Raw genomic sequence first — 20,339 nt, 5'->3', positions numbered from 1 at the left:
GTTCTAGAAGGACTGCCAAGGGCTCTGGGATGACGATGGCAGTTCTGGGCCAGAGGAAATGGTACAAAAAGGAGAAAAATAGGCCAACCTGCATTGGTACCAAGCGTTATGCTTTCTAGGACACTCATTTATTGTTTCGTCTTTCCTCCATCCACACACAGGCGTGATCCATCCTGTGCCACAGTAGGTGCAGAGAGGCAAAGGACTTGCCCAAGGTTGCACAGCAAGTTGGTGGCAGAATCAGCTAAGGCTGTCACTCCCAAGTAAGTGGTGTCCTAGCACCTGCCAAGAAACAGGCTCCAGGAAGGTGGTTTTGGAGGGAAGTCAATATCCCCCTGCCCCTTCCCAGAGCACAGGCGGTGTTCTTGTACAGGGTCCCAAAGACTCTGGCGTGAGATGGGTTCCCCCCAGGCTTTGGTGAGCTGGGAGGTTTTCTGGCCTCCAAGGGGTGGAGAGGGAGGAGCAGAGTTTCAGGGACTATAAAGCCTTAGCTCCTGAATGCTCCCAGCTTTACAGGCTTCTCTTCTAGCACCCTGCATCCTGGCCCACCCTGCACCCTCTCACTACTATTTCTTCCTCTCACAAGTTCCCAGACCTTGGGGCTTCCACTCTTTGTGGAAAGGTGACAAAACCCACAGGGGACTGGCTGGTTCCCTCTCCCTTTTCTCCCACCACAACAAGCAGGAACAGAGTCCAGGTAGTGGCTAACACCCGCCTGTCATGGGTTGAATCGTGTCCTGCTAAAATCCATCTATTGAAGTCCTAATTCCTGGCAACACAGAATGAGACCTTATTTGGAGACAGGATCTCACAGAGGTAATCATGTTAAAATGAGGTCATCAGGCTGTACCCTAATCCAATATGACTAGTGTCCTTTAAGTGGGGCAATTTAGAGACGTGCACAAGGAGAAGAAAGTCATGTGAAGAACAGAGTTACGGAGCCACAAGCCAAGGACTCCCAGAAGCCGGGAGAGAGGCCTGGAACAGACCTTTGCCCACAGATGGTCCCCTAGAAGGGACACCCTGATGGCCTGACTTTGGACTTCTAACCTCCAGAACAGGCTTCCCAGGGGGCGAAGTGGTAAAGAATCCGCCTGCCGACGCAGGAGATGCAAGAGACACAGATTCGATTCCTGGGTCGGGAAGATCCCCTGGAGGAGGGCATGGAAACCCACTCCAGGATTCTTGCCTGGGAAATCCCATGGGCAGGGGAGCCTGGAGGGCTACGGTCTGTGTGGTCGCAAAGAGTCAGACACGACTGGGCACACACTCAGCTCACACAAACTCCAGAATGTTTAAGCCACCCAGACTGTGGTGCTTGGTAACTCTCGGCCCTGTAACCTGCTCCTCATTCCTTGTTTCCCGTTCATCCTAAAATCACCTCCATGGACATCCCTCTCTGCACTCCATCCCCCCAGTGTCGGTCAGCACATAAATTACAAGGGCCCCAGCACCGAACTGGCCCCCAGGAAGATATAAGGATGAACTTGAAGTAGGTAGAGTTGGCAGCATCAAAGGATCTAGATCGAGTCTGTGGACCCAGGTTCAAGTCCTAGCCCTGCCCCAGTTGTGATTCGGGAACCTGGGAAAAGTCCCTTCTTCACTCTGGACCTTACTGTCCCATCTGTATTGTGATAAGATTGACTTCCATGATCTTAGAGTTTCCTTCTGGCTGTGAAATTCTCCCATTTTCAGTCTAGATAATATTTGTTTGCAATCATTTTTGTACTCTTCCCTAGAAACTTCCTCTTATGACCTCACCTCAGGGTCTACTTGCTTCGTGAACCTCTTCCCTTACTCCCATGACCCACCACACTTGTTAAAAATAATATTTACTTTTATTTATATTTTTGACTGTGCCAGGTCTTAGTTGCAGCACACAGAATCTTTGATTTTCATTGCGGCATGCAGAATCTTTAGTTAAGGCATGCGAACTCTTAACTGTGGCCTGTGGTATCCAGTTCCCTGACCAGGGATTGAACCTATGCCCCCTGCATCATTGGGAGCACAGCGTCTTAACCACTGGACCACCAAGGAAACTGCCCCTACTCTCTCTCTCTCTTTCGCTCTCACTAGTCCAAACCCATTTCCCTTGATCAGGCCCCATCAGTTAACATGTTTGCAAGGCAGGATAACGTAGCCATTTAATAAATACTGTGTTGAAACGCCCTGTGATGCCTTCCTCGTCTACAGCTGATTTCTCATTAATGCTCAACAAGTGGGTGTGGCTAAAAAGACAGCCTCTCCTCTTAACTCCTTGATACACCCTGCTTTCCTGAGATGCCTGTCAAAGCATGGACAACACTCTGTTGCACATATTCATGAACCAGACCGCCTCCTCCCACCAGGCGGCAGGCTCCCCAAGGCAACAACCATCACTCCTTGGTGTCTACATTCCCCAGCATTTTCATAATGGGAAGCAACAAACATAAGTGGAGTGGATAAACACAAGCATATGGCAGAAGCTCTTCACTACGGCCCAGAGGACCCCATAACGGTTTCAAGGGAATCCATGAACTCTCTGAAACTGTGTACAAAGGGTTGTGTGTGCACGTAGCTTTATCTATGTGATATGCATTTGCCCAGTGAGAAGATCAGTGGACTTCTGAGAAATTAAAGGTCGAGACTCACGAAAATGTTAAGACCCAAAACCAGGAAGTGGGGAGGTGGCATGTAAGCCCCTACCCTGCACTGTGCCTGGTGGCAAACGTATTACTATTCCCATTTTGCACGAGTGGAAACTGAGGTTCTGGGAGGGGCCATCTTAAATCCTGAAGAGAAGCAACACATCCAGAGTGGCTCAGAGAAGACTCGAGCCAGACAGCCTAGATTCAAATCCTATCACTTTCTAGCTGTGTGATCTTGGTCGTGTTACTTAATGGCCCTGTGACTCAGTTTCTCCATCTGTAAAATGGGAGAACTAAGGGTAGCTACCCCAGAGGGCTGTTGTAAGGAGTTGATGCCTCAATGTATGCAAAGTGATCAGAATGGTGCCTGACATGGGGTGTGCAGCCTGAAGACAGTGATAAGGAGGATAAAGAGGAAGATGCCGGGAGCGGCAGAGCTGAGATGCACACCCAGGCTGTTTGACTTTTGCCCCTCGGAGCCATCACCCAGCATGCACAATACCCCATTTCACTGCTGAAACTCTGTGGTGCCCTCCTAGAAAAAGCCTCCAGACCTGAAAGTGGCTTTTCTAGCTTGGCTTCCCGGACGTGACAGGCCTGTGGCACTGACTCAGCAGGTAGTCACTGGCTGTTACATAAGGAGAGGGTGGGAGGCTATAAGCTGCCCTTCCTGGTCAGCAAGGCTGAGCCTGTGCAATCAGGACATTCTGCTTCTGCCCCATCTTCATCTTCCAAGAGCTGTACCGACATCCACTAATGGAAATTAGAAAGGTGATACACTCATCCATTCCCGGAGCCCTTGCCGATGACCAAAATTCCTTTATAATTTCGCTGTGCCCTGAGCACCAACGGGCCACTCACATCCATCCTGCTCGGGCTTAATGAGTCCTGTGTCCCACTCCACACCTGACTCTTGCTCTGCTTTGAGCAGACAGAGCAGCAGCAGTAAAGCCTTAGTCCTGATCTCACTTCTACACCTGGGTCCCCTCAGTGGCCCTCTCGCAAGAGAAGTGTCGACCTAGGCCTTGTTCCAGCCCAGTCCTCTGGCCTGCTCCTGGCAAGCAATATTTTGGGATTTGCTTTGGGTGAGTATCTTTGTACTTTTCCTGGGAAACCATCATTATTGAACCTATTTGTGAGAGCATTTTTCATTCATTCCTGTAATGCAATTAGGATTGAGTTTCTTCAGCATTAGGGGAGATGTAACATCAGTAGGGGAAAATTGTCATTTCATTCCCAACATCAATATGCCCACTCTGCCCAAATTCTCTGTCTGGTACTAACCTGGTTTACCCTCTCAAAACGCAAGGAGAATACTAACAAGGAAATCCACTCCCCAAATTAAGAGGCAGAAGCTCTGGGGCTGGATTCTTCTCTCAGCCATTAAACAGGGGGCTCCTAGCTTTTCTGATCACTCTCCTTCAGTGGAGGGAACCCCGAATACCTAGTAGAAAGCTCCATACTGGCCCTCTCCATTGTTCAGAGGTGAGTGGGAAAGAGTCCCCGAGAGCCTGACAACAGGGCCCTACAATCATTCTTCCAGAGAGGTTGAGTGACTTGCCCAAAGCCACATGGTGTGAGATGGAGACCAAACCCAGAACCCAGACCTGCAGGCTCCTGGGTGTCGCAGGCCTGCAGCTGCCAGAAACCTAGCCCTCATCTCTCTGGGGACACCGAGGCTTCAGTTTTCTGTAGACAAAGAGGGAAAGAGTTGGCAGGTATCTTTCATGAACTTCAGTATTTCCCGGTCCTTTTTGGAAACCCTCCCAATTACTGGAACCAGCCTCTTTGGATCTTATTCTTGCATCCTCCTTCTAGGCACTACAGCCTTGCCACCCAAGGACTTCACCTCCCCTGCTGCCTCTCTCCCACCCAGCGGTCCATCCATCCTCGCATCTCTTTCCCCCCCATCCATTGATCCACTCGCCTCTTCTTTTCTCCTTGAGCACCCCTGTTCTGTGCCAGGCCTCAGCACTTCTTCCCCATTGCTCCTCAGGCACCCACTCCAGAAGAGTTCACTACTCTCCTGATCCTGTCAAAGCCTAGAACTGATGTGCTTATATCCACCCTCTTAGGAGGCTGATCTGATAGACAAATTTGTGCTAAGGTGTTTGCACCAGACCCATTATCCCCCCAGAGCTGGCAGCAGGCAAGGACTTCTGGAGCCCTCAGGTCACTGCCCAGGGCCTAGATGACAGCCCTACCTCCCTTCCCCTCGGTCCCCCTGCCCAGCCCTCCCCACCTCCGCCCCCACGTACGTATGCAGAAGTCTCCGTTCTCATAGTAGCCAGGACAGCACTGGGATCTCCGCCGGTACATCGTTCGCAGCCCACGCCGATATGCCGTCTTATAGCTGATCCTAAGGCACAGGAGAGAAAGCCACTTGAAAGTATTGAAAATCAATCACTCCTGTTAGAATGATATTTGTGTTAAGCTATATCGAGGATGCCATTCAATAATGACTTTAAAATGCATGGCAGCTTTGACTATGAAGGAACACAATAAAGAAAAATCGATGGTGAGATCCGGGCCATCGTGAGGCAGAATGTATTACTGACTCGGCAGTGTTTGCTACACCTGCTGATTTTTCCCCAGTCCCTTCAGTGATATTTAGAAGGCTGTAGAAGATACTTTGGGGGTTACATTGTAGATGATAACTGGAGGCTTCTGAAAACCTCCAGACTCAGGGCTGGAGCAGCCCACAGGGTGACCTGGACAGGAGTTTCTATGCGAACTGCCACCACCCCAACCATGACTGCTGATGGCTCCTTGAGGATTGGTCCACCCAACTGGAGAACCGAAGCCAAATCAGCCAAAGGACCCCCTGAGTCTGACTGGGTCCCAGAGAGTAGATCAATCTCCCTCACACTAAAAATAACACCGTCTGGGGAAGAGCTTTGCATGCCATCTTGGGAAGGCTCAGAACCAACACCAGCTCTGCAGAAGAAGAAGCTAAGATCCAGAGAGAAGAAGCTCTGGGCGGGGAGTCAGGCCTGGATTCCAGTTCTGATGCTGGCAGGGGGTGTTGAGACTCCGCCCTGTGCCAGACACTTGCAGGCAGAATCTCATTCCAGTCTCTCTCTGAGACAGTAGCATTAGTATGCCCCCCCTTTGTTTATTTATTTTTCTTCCTTAGAGTTTTTCTTCTTATTTTGTTTTATGAAAACTCCCCCTTTGTTTTATGGATGAGAAAAGTGAGAAGTTAATAACTTGCTGAAGGTCACACAGCTAAAAGTTTCAGAGCCAGGATTCAAACGGAAGTCACTCTCATTTCAGAGCCACTGGGTTTAACCCAGTGGGAACTGAGCCCTGAGCCAGTTCCTACTGGGTGGCTTGCTAGGCTTATGGGATTGTCATTGTGAAGCACTAAGACAAGGGAAGGTATGGTGTGAGGACTGAGTCCAAAGGTGAAAGTGTTAGTCACTCAGTCGTGTCCCCATGGACTGTAGCCCGTTAGGCTCCTCTGTCCATGGGATTCTCCAGGCAAGAATACTGGAGTGGGTAGCCATTCCCTTCTCCAGGGGACCTTCCTGACCTGGGGATGGAACCTGGATCTCCTACATTACAGGCAAATTCTTTACCAGCTGAGCCACCAGGGAGTCCTTAAAGAGAGAGTCAAATCTGGGTAGACAGGCAAAGCCCCTTCTTCACACACAAGGTCAAAATGGGGGAGATTTGAAGTGGGTATTAAAGACCAGAGAGAGGAAGTAACTTCCCAAGGTCAAAGTTAGAGTCAACCCAAGTCCTTGGGACTTGAAGCCAGAGCTCTTTTACTTCTCCACCAGCACCGCAGGAGAGCCAGCCCCAGGGACCCCTGCTCGGGTGCAGAGCAGCCGGGCCCCATCACTGGAGATATCCTTATTCTGCTTTAACAAGGAGGGTCAGGCCGACTTGGGCAGGGAATCCGACAGTGTGGGCTGGGCCGACCCTCCCAGTCCTTACAGCGCTCACTTTATGACAAATGACAGTGTGGGACTCCAGGGAAATCTGTGATATTTGGGAATGTCGTAAACTAAGGTCATTCTACTTTGTCAAAAGCCCATAATGGAAGGTAAGCCAGCCTCCAAGCAAAGCTACTTCCCCGGCACAGTAAGGCAGCTCCCGGCAATCTCAGGAGTTGTATAAGCCTCCCAGATAAAGAATGACTCAGGGTTGACTCAGAGGTCATGCAGTCCACGCCTCCCACCAGACAGGGTTATCCCCAAGCCCTTCCAGTGGAGAGGCAGTCTCAGCATCATTAAAGCCTCCCAGGAGAGAGGTCCCACCCCTGCTTCTTGCTTGCCCATCTTTGCTGATTGCCAGTGTTGGGGTGGCAAACAGGAGACAGAAGGGGCCAGAGGCCAGGCTGCTATCAGATGGATGCTGTGTTCAAACAAGCCATCCCACACTGAAGGAGACGGATGGCGCAGCTGTCAGCATGCACACTCCAGGGCATCAGGAAAGCGGCAAAGCAACTCAATAATTTAGCAAAATAATTCATGTTCAGAAATGCAGCCTATTTTAATAAGCAGCCGCTCACTCACCCTTCCCCAGTGGTGATGGACGGCAGCTCCAGCCTCCAAGTGCCACAAAGCCACTCCTCAGAGCAAACCTGGCTCTGGCACAGGGCTTGACAGAGTCAGAGAGGGAGCAGTACTTCTCTGTCTGCCTCTGCCTTTGACCAGGGCGACAGGCAGCTACCTTGGCAAATTAGGGGAGGTGAAGGGGATACAGTAATGGCTGAGTAGTTCCTGTGAGACCCACCTTCCTGCAAACAACTATGCAATCTGTGTGTGTGTGGCGGAGGGACAACCTACCTAAACAGCACTAGAGAGAGAAAAAAGGCAGATATTGGAGGGAAGTAGACACTTGAAAGAAGGGAATGACACAGGACAAGATGAGCCCAGGGGCAAGTCCCAGGCAACAACATTCCAGGTGGCTAAAATTCAGACAGAGGACACACTGCCTACTGGTTGGAAGAATCACAGGACAAGCTGAGGGTGAACCCAGTAACTAGAAAGTGACAAAGAAAACCCTAGAAAGGAGAGAACCACAAAGAGGAAGTCCCATATTCTTTGTAAAAAATTCTGCCCCAAATTCTGGCCCTGAAGTGCATGTGTGGAGGGCAGGTTACAAATGGTCCAGTCAGCCTGAAAATATTGAACTTTCAGAGTTTGGAAACTGAGTTTAGCCAAATTAGTTAGCTGCTAAAACAACCAACCAGAAACAACAGTATAAGAGAACATAAGAGAATCCAGTCTCTTTCATTCATAATGCCCAGAATACAATTCAAAATTACTAGACACATAGAGAAACTAGAAAATTGTACCTTTATAGAAGAAAAGGCAATCAATGAAGACCAACTCTCAGATGGCCCAGATGTTAAAATTAGCAGACAAGGATTTTAAAGCAGCTATTAAACCTATGTTCAATGTTTCACAGCAAGTTACTAGCAAACCGCCTCCCCCCCCCCAAAAAAAAAATGAGGACTTTGGCTTTTTAGCACAGAGCAAATTTCCCTATCCATGTTTCTTCCCAACATGATTCCTACAGAACATCAAGGAGCAACCAGGCCCACAAAGACAAAGCAAAAGAAGTCTGGAGGCAACACATATGCCCAGCAACTGGGAAACAGGCCTGCCAGGCTTCCTCTCTCTCACTGACCCTTCACCTGCTGAATTATCACTCCCTTAAGTAACAAAGCTACCTTGCCTGTAACTAACCCCTCAGTTTTCTCCACTTTCCCCTGCTTTGTTCAAAGTATTTTTTATATCCCTGACCTCACTGGACCCTGTAGGTATATAGGGCAAGTATTAAAGTGTTAGTCACTCAGTCTTGTCCAACTCTTTGCAACCCCATGGCACTAGGGAGAGAAAAGAGGAAGGAAGCGAGAACATGTTTTGTTGGATGACCCTGGGCAAGCCATTCTATTTGGGGATTCCCTGTGTACTCGTCAAATATGTAATGACCCGCCAGGCTCCTCTGTCCATGGGATTCTCCAGGCAAGAAAACTAGACTGGGTAGCCAGTTCCTTCTCCAGGGGATCTTCCTGACTCAGGGATCGAATCCCGGTCTCCTGCATTGCAAGTGAATTCTTTACCATCTGAGTCACCAGGGAAGCCACGTAGGGCAAGGGTCATTACATATTTGATGAGTACACAGGGAATCCCAAAATAGAATGACTTGCCCAGGGTCATCCATCAAAACACGTTCTCTCTTCCTTCCTCTTTCCCCTCTCCAGCGCCATGAGAGCACAGCATACTTTCCAGGAGGGCTGCAGACCAGAGGGCAGGGTTCCCACGTGCAATCATGCAGATGGAGCTCTTCCCATGGGCAGCCTGGCTAAGGCGCCAAGAGGTTCTCGACTCTAGCCTGCACTCTGTTCTCCAAGCCCTGTCCCCTGTGTGGGTCAACATCTGCTCCAACAGGAGCCCTCTGAGGTTAGCGTTCCCCCAGAAGCAGACCCTGAGACAAGGATTCAAAAGCAAGCAGTTTGTCTAGGTGATCCCAGGAAGCCCTGGGAGGGGCATGGAAAATGAGACAGGGAACTAAAGGCAGCCGTTCAGGGTGTGCTTTTGAGCAGCTCACTGCTGTGGGCGCCTGGGGTTCCACCCTCCTGAGGACCACAAATCTTTTAAGAACAGCCCTCAGAGCTGGCCCCTCTGCCCTAGGGGTAAGGAAGCCGAGATATTCTTCCACTAACTCCCCATCTGTTATTGGGTGAGGGATGCCCCCCCAGGGTAATCGTTCTCGAGCACTTTCCACCTGCCCTGCCCATGAGCTGCTCTGACTACAAAGAAGCCCCCAGCAGCACCTCTTGGGTGAATAGCGGGAGTGGGTACCAAGGGGAGGCAGGGGGGCACTGACTCCATCTTCCAGGAGGGCTTTTCACTAACTTGGAGGAAGGTGAGCCTGAGGGCTGCCTCTCCCTTCCCTCGCCCACCCTCTACCTACTATCTGAGAGAGGTACTCACCTGTGTCTGGTACACTTGAACCAGTTGAGGATGTCTGTGCAGCGCGTGTAGTAGATCTGATCAAAGGGGTGTGCATATGATTCTTGGACGGTCACGGCATAGCTGAGAACCAGACAGGAGATGGAAGCTGAGGTCAGTTCTTGGGAGGTGGAGCTGATATTCAGGATGGGGTCTCCCTTCCCAGGGGAGCCAGGCCCCACAGCCAAGTGTCCAGGGCTCCAACCTCCCCTGCCTGACTCCGTTCTCCTTCTGCCCTGGGTGCTCTCGGGTTTCAAACCTTCCTGACCCCAGGAAAGATGCAGGACACGCCCCTTACTATCTTTTGAAGCTCATCTTTTCAGCTCATCTTCTGAAGTTCTAATTCATTTGTTCATTTAAGAGAATGAATAAAGTTTGCACTTATTCTACTTGGTTCTGGAAGGCCCAAAGCCAGCAAGTTTTAAAATACGTTATGCTTGTTCAGATCTTCATGGTTTTCCAAGTGCATGTATGGAAGCTGATCTTTGCTGCAACGTTATGAAATCAGTGGTCACATTTTATAGATGAAGAAACAAAGGCTTAAAGGTGGCTTGCCCAGGTCATACAACTGGTACCAGTAACTGTTCATATTTGAAAGTCCTATGTTAAGTGTTTTAAGCCCTCTTAATCCTCATCTTATAACGTAGGTAGTGGTGTTATTAGCCTCATCTTACAAATGACAAAACAGAGCATCAGACTGGTTAAGTGACTTCCTCAAGGTCACCCAGGTACCCTCTGCTCTATTATGTCTCTAGTATAGCTGGGGATACATCGAGGCCATGCCCCAGACCTCCTGATCAAAGTGGCATCTTGTTACCTGTCTATTAGCTGTAAACTGGACCAGTGGGTAGAAGCCACTGGCAAGCAGCTCTCAGCTTTAACAAAATAAGCCTTTCTACCTGCCTGGACTGGCAAGAATGCTATGAGAAAGCAGTCATGCCGGGGTGGAAAGTGAGGATCACACTTTCTGTGCAGGAGGGGAGAGGACCTCAGCTGAGAGGTCAGGAATTAATTTTGTGTCAGTTGGTATTATTCAGTGCTTTCCCCCAGAAGGCTAACTGACTTGGGCCAGATGGCCAGGTCCAGGCTATAAAAGCCCGTCTGCTTTGCTGAGGAAACTGTCAGTTTACTTGAGGGAGGAGGGCCGGGGCAGGCCAGCCCCTCCAAGTGGATCCCCAGCAGGCTCGCTGTCACCAGAAATGTCAAAGGTCTCTAGCTCAGGAAAAGGAAGCCAGGAGCTGTCAGCGATGCACTCGGACTCAGGGTGGTGGGAAATTCTGTCTCTGCCGCACAGAGGATGTTAGGAGGCCCCTGCCGAGCTGCTATACCAGCACCTTAGAGATGGATATGCGTCAGAGGCACGTCTGTGCGGAAATGACCCGGACCTGTTTACCTCCATGAGGAGTCTCTCCTCGTTCATCCATCAGAGCAGTAATTCAGCTTGGAGAAACTGAGCTCGTCACCCACCCCTGACAGCCCCAAGCCCCTTCCAGCTCTGAAAGTCTATGACCCTGGGCTCCTGCGTCTCCATCGAGTCTTGGGGGCAGGAGAGCAAATGGATAAGGCCGCAGGGGCTCTGGGTCAAGTTTCAACTCTGTCACTCGTTAGCAATGCATCCTTAGATATGATGCTTAACTAGCGTAAGCCTCCATTTCCATGCCTGTAAGCTGACGACAAATATTACCAGGGACTTCATACAGTTACTGCGAGGATTATGGGAGGCGATGATAGCATCTCTCAGGGTGATGGGAAGGTAAAGCAAGATGACGCAGGTGAAATGCTCAACAAGAGATATCACACAGCTTAACGAGTATACCATCAGTGCCTAATAGACGCTGGCCATCATCATTATGCGACTGGCAGTGACTCACCTCCTCGCCGGGCACTGAGGGATAGTTCCTCCCTGACCACAGTAGGGAATGGGGAGCAAGACCATATTCAGCTGACCAGACTCCCCACCCAGGGGATCAGGTGTCCCTCCCAGCACAGATAAGAACAGTGGGTGCTCAGAGAAAGGGCATCAGCTCAACAGAGGCGGTGGGGAGAGTGTTATGGGGGACAGATCCGGCTCTGCCAGGGGGGCCCTACGCCGAGGAAGTCAGACAACCAGATCTTGAACCAGCTCCAAGCTTCCGGGTGAAGTGCGTGCCCCTGGTTTCATGGCTGGGTGGTTTAACATGCTCATTTGCCAACATGCTAATGAGGGGCCAGATTAATCTTGTAGAGCTGGGCTTTACTCGCCAGAGGAGGTCTTTCGGCTGGGTTTTACAGTGGAGGGGCATAATTAAGGAGGAGTCTGCCAGAAGCACTAATCCAACTGGGAAATTCTCCCTAAGTGGTCTCTGGGGGGCAGGGTGTGTTTCTGGAATGACACAGACTAGACTCATCCGTGCACAGCTGGCAGTGGAGCTCAGCTGGAAGAACCACGAAGGAACGGGGGTCTGGTGACATGGGCCTCACTGCGCAGCCTCCCGCCTTGAGGCTGGAGAACCCCTTGACCTCCTTTTAGCTGCTGGAGTCTCTCCTCTTTCATCTATCAAAGCAGTAATTCAGCTGATGGCCCAAACAGCCCATAATGCCTGCTCAGGGCAGGTTTGGATCAGAATATTTTCACATTCCAAAGGAGTTCATTTTGGGCAGATTTAGAAAATTAGAGAGTTTGATTTAAGTTTGAACTGACCCACTGGTACACATGGCGCTCAGAGAAGAGGGAAGTCAGGGTGGGTCCTGCCATCAGGGAAGGCTTCCTGGAGGAGAGGTTGGAGGCACTGGGCAGGCAGAGGTGAGCAGACAGGAAGGAGGCCGCCCAGAAGCTAGGATACAGCACAGACATCAGCAGGAAGCAATGGTACCCCAGCTGGGAAAGGTGGATGAGACAGGGCTGCTGAGACTGAGGTCTGCAAACCAAAGCCTAATGCGGAAGTCACCTGCCTTCTCCCTCACCCACTGGGGAAAAAAAGGGTTTACATTCCCCCAAACTGGGAGGGGTAAAGGGCCTGGAATCCCCTCAGAGTCACGGAAAGTTTATAAAACTGTATCTGCATAGGCTCTGCCCCAGACCTAGGGGATCAAAGTCTGGGCAGAGAGGACCCCACGAGACTCTGCTTTTCACCTGCTCTTCAGGGGGCCTGATGTGCAGCAGGATCGATGTTAACTGTCCCCGCATAGCTGAGTCGTCAACAAGAAAAGACAATAATTGAGCTCCAGTGTTCTTGCCTGGAGAATCCCGGGGACGGGGGGAGCCTGGTGGGCTGCAGTCTATGGGGTCGCACAGAGTCGGACACGACTGAAGCGACTTAGCAGCAGCAGCAGTGGTCCTCAAAGCCCTTTCAGGAAACTGGCACCCTGATCATCCAACAAGCCTGTGAGGGAGGGGTAATTCTGCCCCCTATTTCAAAGAGACAGAAGTAGTCTGTGAGTGGTTCAGAGACATCCGAAAGTCACAGGGCTAACAGATGGAAAACTCCAGATGGGCGTGAACCAAGATCTCATCACTGACTGCATCACTGTCCTTCCCACTTCCCCAGAAAGGGGCCGCCCACTTCCATTCCAGCCTTTCCACTCCAGTCTCAACTTTGCCGGACCCCTCACGGAGCACCTGGTCACTGGAGGCAACAGCATCCCTCCGCCTCCTCAGCCAGTCTCTCCAGGTCCCCCGGTGAGGGGACACTCCCTGCCATGGGGCTGGGACATTCACCCTCACGGGCATGGAGCATGATCCCCTCTCCCACTCACCAGCCCTCCTCTACCACCCGCTTCCTTCATCGGGTCCCCATCTTAATTTTATTCATTTGATTTATTAACATCTAAGTGGCAGAGTCATCCTGGTCAGCATGGCCAATCAATTCCAGGGTTTAATTCGGTTTTTCCTGATTGGGTCTCCGGTCACTGTCTTTCTGCTCACCAGAATCAATACTTTCACCTTGTGCTTCAAAGTCAGGTCCTCTGCAGGGCCCTGGCCTGTTCCCCTGGACCTAGTGCCGAGGCCAGAACACAGCTGCCCTTCCCCGGTCGGCCCACACCCCAGGCTCACACATCCGAGCTGCTGCATTGCTGCCAGTCCTGGGAGACCAGGAAGGCAACGCAGTCTCGGAGAACAAAACCTCTGGACCACAGTCCCTTCTCCTCATCTTTATAGTGGTTGGTCACTGAACCCCTCTGGAACTCTTTTTCCCCATCTGTAAAGTGGCTGGAAGTGTGAATTCAGGAAAGAAGGTGTCAGCTACCAGGCTGCCTCATTTACACTGCCTGTCACTCAGCGCCCCCACCCTCATCCCCACCCCCGTAGTCTCAGACAGAATCTATGTGGGTTTGGCCTGCCTTTCAGGATGGTGCTGTGTCCCCAGCTGGACTGCAGGTCCTTGGTGGATGGCTTCCCAGCAGTGCCAAGACCCGGGTGAAGCCCCCAGGGAGTGTCTGGCCATCCAAATCCACATCTTACCTCTCCCAGTGGCTGCACACGTTGGGGTCCTCGGGGTTCAGGGAGAGGACGATTTGCAGGAGGGAGCAGACAATGAGTCCTGCCACTGAGCGCACCATCCTGGGCCCTGCAAGGAAGAACAAAGAGAGCAGTGTCATTAATCACAGCGTCTTCCCAGGCATCTGGCACCGAGGCGCCTTACATGAAGTGGCGGAAGAGGTTCGCTAAGCTGCAAAGTTCTGCACCATCATCATGTAATGAGCATCTGATATTCCACACTTGCAGGCTTTGACTAACACGGTAACACTTCACCAGTTCTGAGTAACTGGGTAGTGGGAAGCCTGAGTCAGGGAAACGTTAAATTTCTGGCCAGAGCTTCTCAAAGTTTTTTGGTTCATGGACTGCTTTTAGAATCTAGTGAAAGTCACAGAGCTTCTCCCCTGAAATATGCCTACATGCACACCATTTGGCTGTGATTTCAGGGTGTCTTGAAGCCCCTGAGTCTATCCTTGGACCGAGAAACTCTGATCCACTACCTTAAAAGCAGCACCCTCCCCTGTTCCTTCTCCCTCAACCTTTTTTTTTTTGGCCGCCCTGTGCAGCATGCAAGATCCTAGTTCCCTGACTGGGGAGAGAACCCATACCCGCTGAATGGGAGTGGGGAATCCTAGCCACTGGACCGCCAGGAAAGTCCCTCATCTATGTTATGCTTTGCCCATTCACTTCCTCTCTCGACTCTTTCCTTCAATGAAGACAGAGAAGAAAGATATCTGGTGTGGCCCTGGGGACAGCGAAGCTGAGAAAATCCTTCTTGGCAGCTCTGGTCAAACAAGTTGCCCAGAAGGCTGGCCCTTGCTTCTCTTGCTCCCATGGGCTATCACCTACTGACACCCAGGGTGATATGTCTCTGCACGTCATGCCCACTGGCAGGTGAAGGGCTTGGACAGCCCGGTAAGGGGTTTGAGGAAGTAGCTTGATCCCAGCCCCTGAAGTGACAGCCTAAGGCAGGTGTTAAGTGGGCCTACGCAGATGCCAACCCCCTGGGGTCCCTGGAACTGAGGATTCCCTATCAGAGGGCTCCTCATAGAGGTAGAGAACCATTAATGTAGGAATAGCTGAAATGACCTCCGAGGCTCCCTCCTGTCCAGGACTCCATGGTTCTATAGCCTTAGAGAACTGGCCGAGGGTTCCCACCCTAGTGGGGGTGTGGGGGGACCCCAGAGCTACCTCCAGGGGACCTGCAATCCATATATGCTCCAACATCAGCTACAGACTGAAAGAATACTGTGACTCAGAGAGACAGCGCTATATTTCATGTGTTCATAGATGTGATTGTGATTTGCTTAAAAGCTTTACCGAATTCAGAGGAGCTTTTATTCTCAATCAGCCACACTAAAAAAAAAAAAAAAAAAAAAAAAGGCAGCTTCTAATACCTGGGGGCAGGGATGGTATAGAAAATATTTTGACATTGAAAAGAGGTCCCCAGGCTTGAAAAGCTTGAGGATTTCTTGTCTGTTGGCCCAGAGTTTACCGACGAGGAAGCGCTCAGCCTTCTTGGGGGCAGTGAAGAGTGGCAGGGACGCTGCACACGCCCCCAGGCTGCACTCAGAGGGAAGCCAAATGGAGCGCCTGCCTTCCTGAAAGGTTAAACTCTCTCCTCCCCTGCCTCAGTACTTTCCTTGTTAAACTCTTTCTTAGCAGCTCCTTCAAAGATAAACAAATTGTCACAAATTCTATGTAACCATGGGGGTCCAATTGATGATTAATGAGGCTTTTCTCTCTGTTTGAGATCTGGAGATAATCTGGGTAAATGGATTCTGAAAATCGGCTAACCGAAAGAGAAAAGCGATTCTGCACCATTCGCGGTGTCCAGCAGTCACCAGCCGCAGCCACTCCTCACTCCCCCACCGGCTCACCCTGCCAACTCCATCAGTACCTGGAGAGATGGCTCCGCACTCCCTGGGCCTCACAGTGCTAGGGCTGCCGGGCATTTCAACGCATTCTCCTCCCAGAGAAGGTGAGACCTTCCCCTTTGGGAAGAGAAGGAGCTGCCCAAGACAGGCATTGAGTTCGGGGGACGGGCATCTTCTTCCAGGTGCAGGTTGGGCTGATCAGGCATCAGATACAGAAACAAAGGACGCACAGAAAGGCATACAAAGTCTGACCGCCGGGCAGAGACGCCTGGTCTTGATTGTCTCCATGGCCTTGTCTCCTTACTCTGTTGTGGATTTTTTAAAAATATATTTATTTATTTATTTGGCTGTGCTAGGTCTTAGCTGCAGCACGAGGGACCTTTGATCTTTGCTGTGGGCACGTGGGATCTAGTTCCCTGACCGGGGATCAAACCTGGGCCCCCTGCATTGGGAGGTCAGAGTCTTAGCCACTGAACCCCCAGAGAAGTCCCCGTCTCATTACTTTGGCTGATCCTGTGTGTTAGTTGCTCAGTCGTGTTTTTGGAACCCATTGGACTGTAGCCTGCCAGGCTCCTCTGTCCATGGAATTCTCCAAGCAAGCATTCTGGAGTGAGTAGCCATTCCCTTCTCCGAGGGATCTTCCCAACCCCAGGATCGAACCTGGGTTTCCTGCATTGCAGGCAGATTCTTCACCATCTGAGCCAGGGCCACGCTGTAATGTCGAGCGTTTTTCTGAGAGGACCTCCCCCTATCCCACCCCGCCCTACCCCCACCCCCAGCTGCATCTTCAAATTTATGAAGCTTAGAATATCAAAGGGTGAGGCCACCTGGACTAGTGGAGATGGTGCTCTCGCTGCTTTTGATCCATGCTGGTGGGAGAGGGGTGGCAAATGTAACTTGGATCCTGGCTATAATTGAGGAGATCTGTTTAAATCTTTGTGAAAACCTTTCCCTCTGAGTCAAATCTGGACAGGGCAGTTTGGCTGATTCCCACTGAGATACCTGGACCCCCGGGCACAGAGAGGGTAACAGGTGTTTGGAGAAGCGCGCAGGAGGTGGAAGTGGATGTGGGAGCGCAGGACACGGCCAGCCAGGTGGATCTGACGCCTCGCTTCTCAGTCATGGGCGTGTGTCAAGGCTACAGAGCAGAGGGTGATCCCCAGGACTCACACCCAAGCCTCGAACAGCCGATCACCAGTGTTCACAAAGTTCCCCGTCTGAGGCCAAGTCTGCCTCTGTGGTGGTGTGGCTGGGGGAAAAGATGCCAGCCTGTGGGTACAAGAATCAACCCCTCTAGGACCCCCTCAGCCCTCAGGCTCTTTCTTTGAACATGGCCAGTCTAAAAAAGGCAAGCTTGCCACGCTTCCCTCCTCCCTAGGTCACACCAGTCTCACTTGCAGTTTTTTTCTCACCCCTGAGCCTTGCTCCCCTGCCCTCAATGCCCTTCTTCCTCAGTTCTGCACCTCCAAACACCATCCATGCCCAGGCACCCTCCCCTCTGCATGGCTTGGCACCTACAGCATGCCAGGCACGCTGCACTCATCTAGCTTGCAGCCTGGTGACACGGTCCAGCGCCCAGCGCCTCCCATCTTGCCCTGACGTCTTTGCCAGCATGTTGACTTCATCTTTCTGACGTGTCCGTAAGTGGTTTGAAACTCAGGTCGAGTCCTAGGCTGTTGCCAGTCAGTTCCTTTTGGGATCTGATTTGAGACAATGTGTTTCTACTTGTCTCAGCCACTTCGCTGAGGTGGAGTGAAGAGCAGCCACAGAGAAGCCGTCCCCACATGGGGGCAACTCATCGCCATTAACTTTAATGGGGCTTCCCCAGGCTCTCTCTCTGAGGACAGATCCCAAAGACATATGCTTCTGAGATGCTGAGGGAAAATCAATCCTGCCTTGGTGGTTATTAGGCTGACTCCATTCGGAGTGACAGAGGTTAACACAGCGGGCACTATCTGATTCGGGGCATTAATAATTAAATAAGAAAATGCCCCTGGTTTCCCTTCAGAGGAAGAAAACATGTAAACAGTTCAGCCGGTCCCCTCCCCTCTGGTCCATGCTCCCCGCACAGTAAGCCGCAGGGGAAGGGAGTGAAGTTCAGGAGGTGGAGAAATTTCTTTCCCGATTGGCTGCTTTACACCTGCTCACCTGGAGGTGAGGCTGACACCTGCCTACAGGTATAGCTACTCTGCAGGACCTTAACTAATCAAACTCCTGGAGTGCTACTTGCCCAGCCCTGGGCTATGCTTCCAGGATGCAAAGAAATAACCCAAGTTAACTACAGTCCATTTTCAGAGGCTAAAGCAGCAAGCAGTTGAGTCCCCTGGAGTCTTATAGAAAACTTGGTAGAGCAGATGGGACTAAAGATAGACCATGGACAGAGGAGCCCGGAGGGCTACATATAGCCCATGGGGTTGCAGAGAGTCAGACAAGGCTGAGTGACAGAATACGGAAACGGAGGGCAGATAAAGGGCCTTCGGGGCAAGTACTGCATAAGGCAGCATGTGGAGGCAGGAACGTGCAGGTGCTGGTGGAGAGTCTAGGAGGGTTTGCACTGGCAACATGGGAAACTTTGGCAGGCATTTTCCAAAGTTGGGTGCTATGAAGCACTAGCCCCATGAGCTACTGATAAAATCTCCCAGACCAAAGTTGCCATGAGTGACTAAGTTCAGGAAATGCTGCATGCTATGTCCTCATCTTAAATATTCAGTGTATCTGAGCAGACCTTGGGCTCTGGGAAGACCCAGAGTAAAGACACCTGTTTGGTTGTTTCACCCAGTCTTTCCCATAGAACTTTCTAGTGACTTCTGTAGCAACAGAGTTCTTTGGGATGCTAGTTTGGTCAACTCTGCTCCTCTCCATCAAGTCTGGAGGAAGTCCCAGTCCCGACCATCTGCGTCCTCAGAGTTCATATCCTCCTGTTTATGCTAACACTTGAGAGCCTTCTGCGCCTGGCATCTGGTGTTAAAGGGGCTCTACCACTGGGTATTAAAGAGGCATCACAGCAAAGATTCCCTCTGCCTCGCCTGGGCCTTCTGTCCTGGCCTGGGTCAGCCTTGCAGGCTGAGCAGACCTCAGAGTTGGCAGCATCCTCTGAAGATCCTGTCTTCTCCTGGGCCCCTGCCAGCACCAGCACCTGTGGAATCCAGCTTGTCTCTCTGATGGCCACAAACACCTGGCCAGACACCAGCTGCCCACATTAGGCAAGATGCGTAAAACCAGGGCAGAGGGCAAGCAGACAGATGGCCTCTGCCCCAGGATCAGCTGTGATGACCTCACAGTCCATCTGTGCAAAAATCGTCCCCCACCTGCTTCGCTTCTACCACCTGCCTTCTCATCCTGAATGTGCCAAAATCTTGGACACTGGAACCTGGTCCATGCACCTGGAACCTGCTCTCTGTCCATCCCAGCCTCCTCCCGGGAGCCCTTCCTTCTCAGCAACTTTGCGTGGGCAGCAGGGGTGGCAGTGGTCAGGCTCTGGGCCCTGGGGGTTTCCAGTCACAACGCTGGGGATCGATTGGTAGTAGCTACTTGGAATGCTCTCCTGAGGAATGGGGCTGAAGGGAACATGCCGTGGTTGATTAGTGATGTCTGTTGCAGGCGCAGGATGGGAGAGGGACACATGGGTGCCAGGCACTTGCTGTCCCTGTCCTACATTGCTGAACAGTCGTCTTCACTTTGAAAAGTGCTCCTCTCGTATATGAACCATCTGGGTATGGCCTCAGATCTTCTCTTGGAGCCTTGGAACCTGTCCATCATTTTCCTTCCCTTTGTGTGTGTGTTAGTCGCTCAGTTGTGTCCGACTCTTTGGGACCCTGTGGACTATAGCCTGCCAGGTTCGATTCTCCATGGGATTCTCCAGGCAAGAACACTGGAGTGGGTTGCCGTTCCCTTCTCCATGGGACCTTCCCAACCCAGGGATCAAGCCCAGGTCTCCTAGCACACAATTAAAACACAGACACACTGCTTGAGGGCAGGGGTTTTGGTCTATTGTGTCCACTGCCATCCCCAACACCCAGAGCATTGCTGGTACAGAGAGGGGGCTGAAACTGTCTTTGTTGACTCCACAAATTGTTGATTCTACAGCTAACCACCTCCCCTGGACCTCTCAGCCATCCCGAGTCCCAGGACCAGCCACACTGCCTGTGTCTGTCCTGACAGAGGCCACCAAAAACCTGTACTGCCAGCAGGTCTCAGCATACGAGGCATCCCACCCTGCACTGACATCATACCGCAGAGACACCAATCTGTTGGCGACGGATACAGCGGGCACCACGACATCCTGAGAGCAATTCACAGACTCCTGCCTGGGCCACCCCGCCAGCGCCGGGGGATGTCTGCTCCTGGAACCAGCACAGGGCGGGCATTGAAGCCCACTCAATAGCTCAAGCTAGCTGCAGTCAGCGGG

The 20,339-nt window shown here is 51.5% G+C and overlaps 1 protein-coding gene across 9 annotated transcripts in view; it reads right to left on the bottom strand.

The window, feature by feature from the left end:
• Positions 1 to 20,339, bottom strand: part of MEGF11 (multiple EGF like domains 11) — a 390,793-nt gene that overhangs the window by 241,791 nt on the left and 128,663 nt on the right. For all 9 annotated transcript variants that reach the window (XM_018053635.1, XM_018053628.1, XM_018053631.1 and 6 more), the window contains exons 2-4: positions 14,040 to 14,145; positions 9,581 to 9,682; positions 4,886 to 4,986 (exon numbers count right to left, since the gene is read on the bottom strand). In XM_018053635.1, coding sequence (XP_017909124.1) covers positions 4,886 to 4,986; positions 9,581 to 9,682; positions 14,040 to 14,137 — 301 coding nt within the window. In that variant the 5' untranslated portion in view covers positions 14,138 to 14,145. The remainder of the gene's footprint in view (positions 1 to 4,885; positions 4,987 to 9,580; positions 9,683 to 14,039; positions 14,146 to 20,339) is intronic.

This window comes from Capra hircus, chromosome 10 (assembly GCF_001704415.2).
Source record: "Capra hircus breed San Clemente chromosome 10, ASM170441v1, whole genome shotgun sequence".
Taxonomy (NCBI): Eukaryota; Metazoa; Chordata; class Mammalia; order Artiodactyla; family Bovidae; genus Capra; species Capra hircus.
The sequence above is the reverse complement of the archived record's forward strand: the minus strand, read 5'-3'. Positions and strand labels throughout refer to the sequence as shown.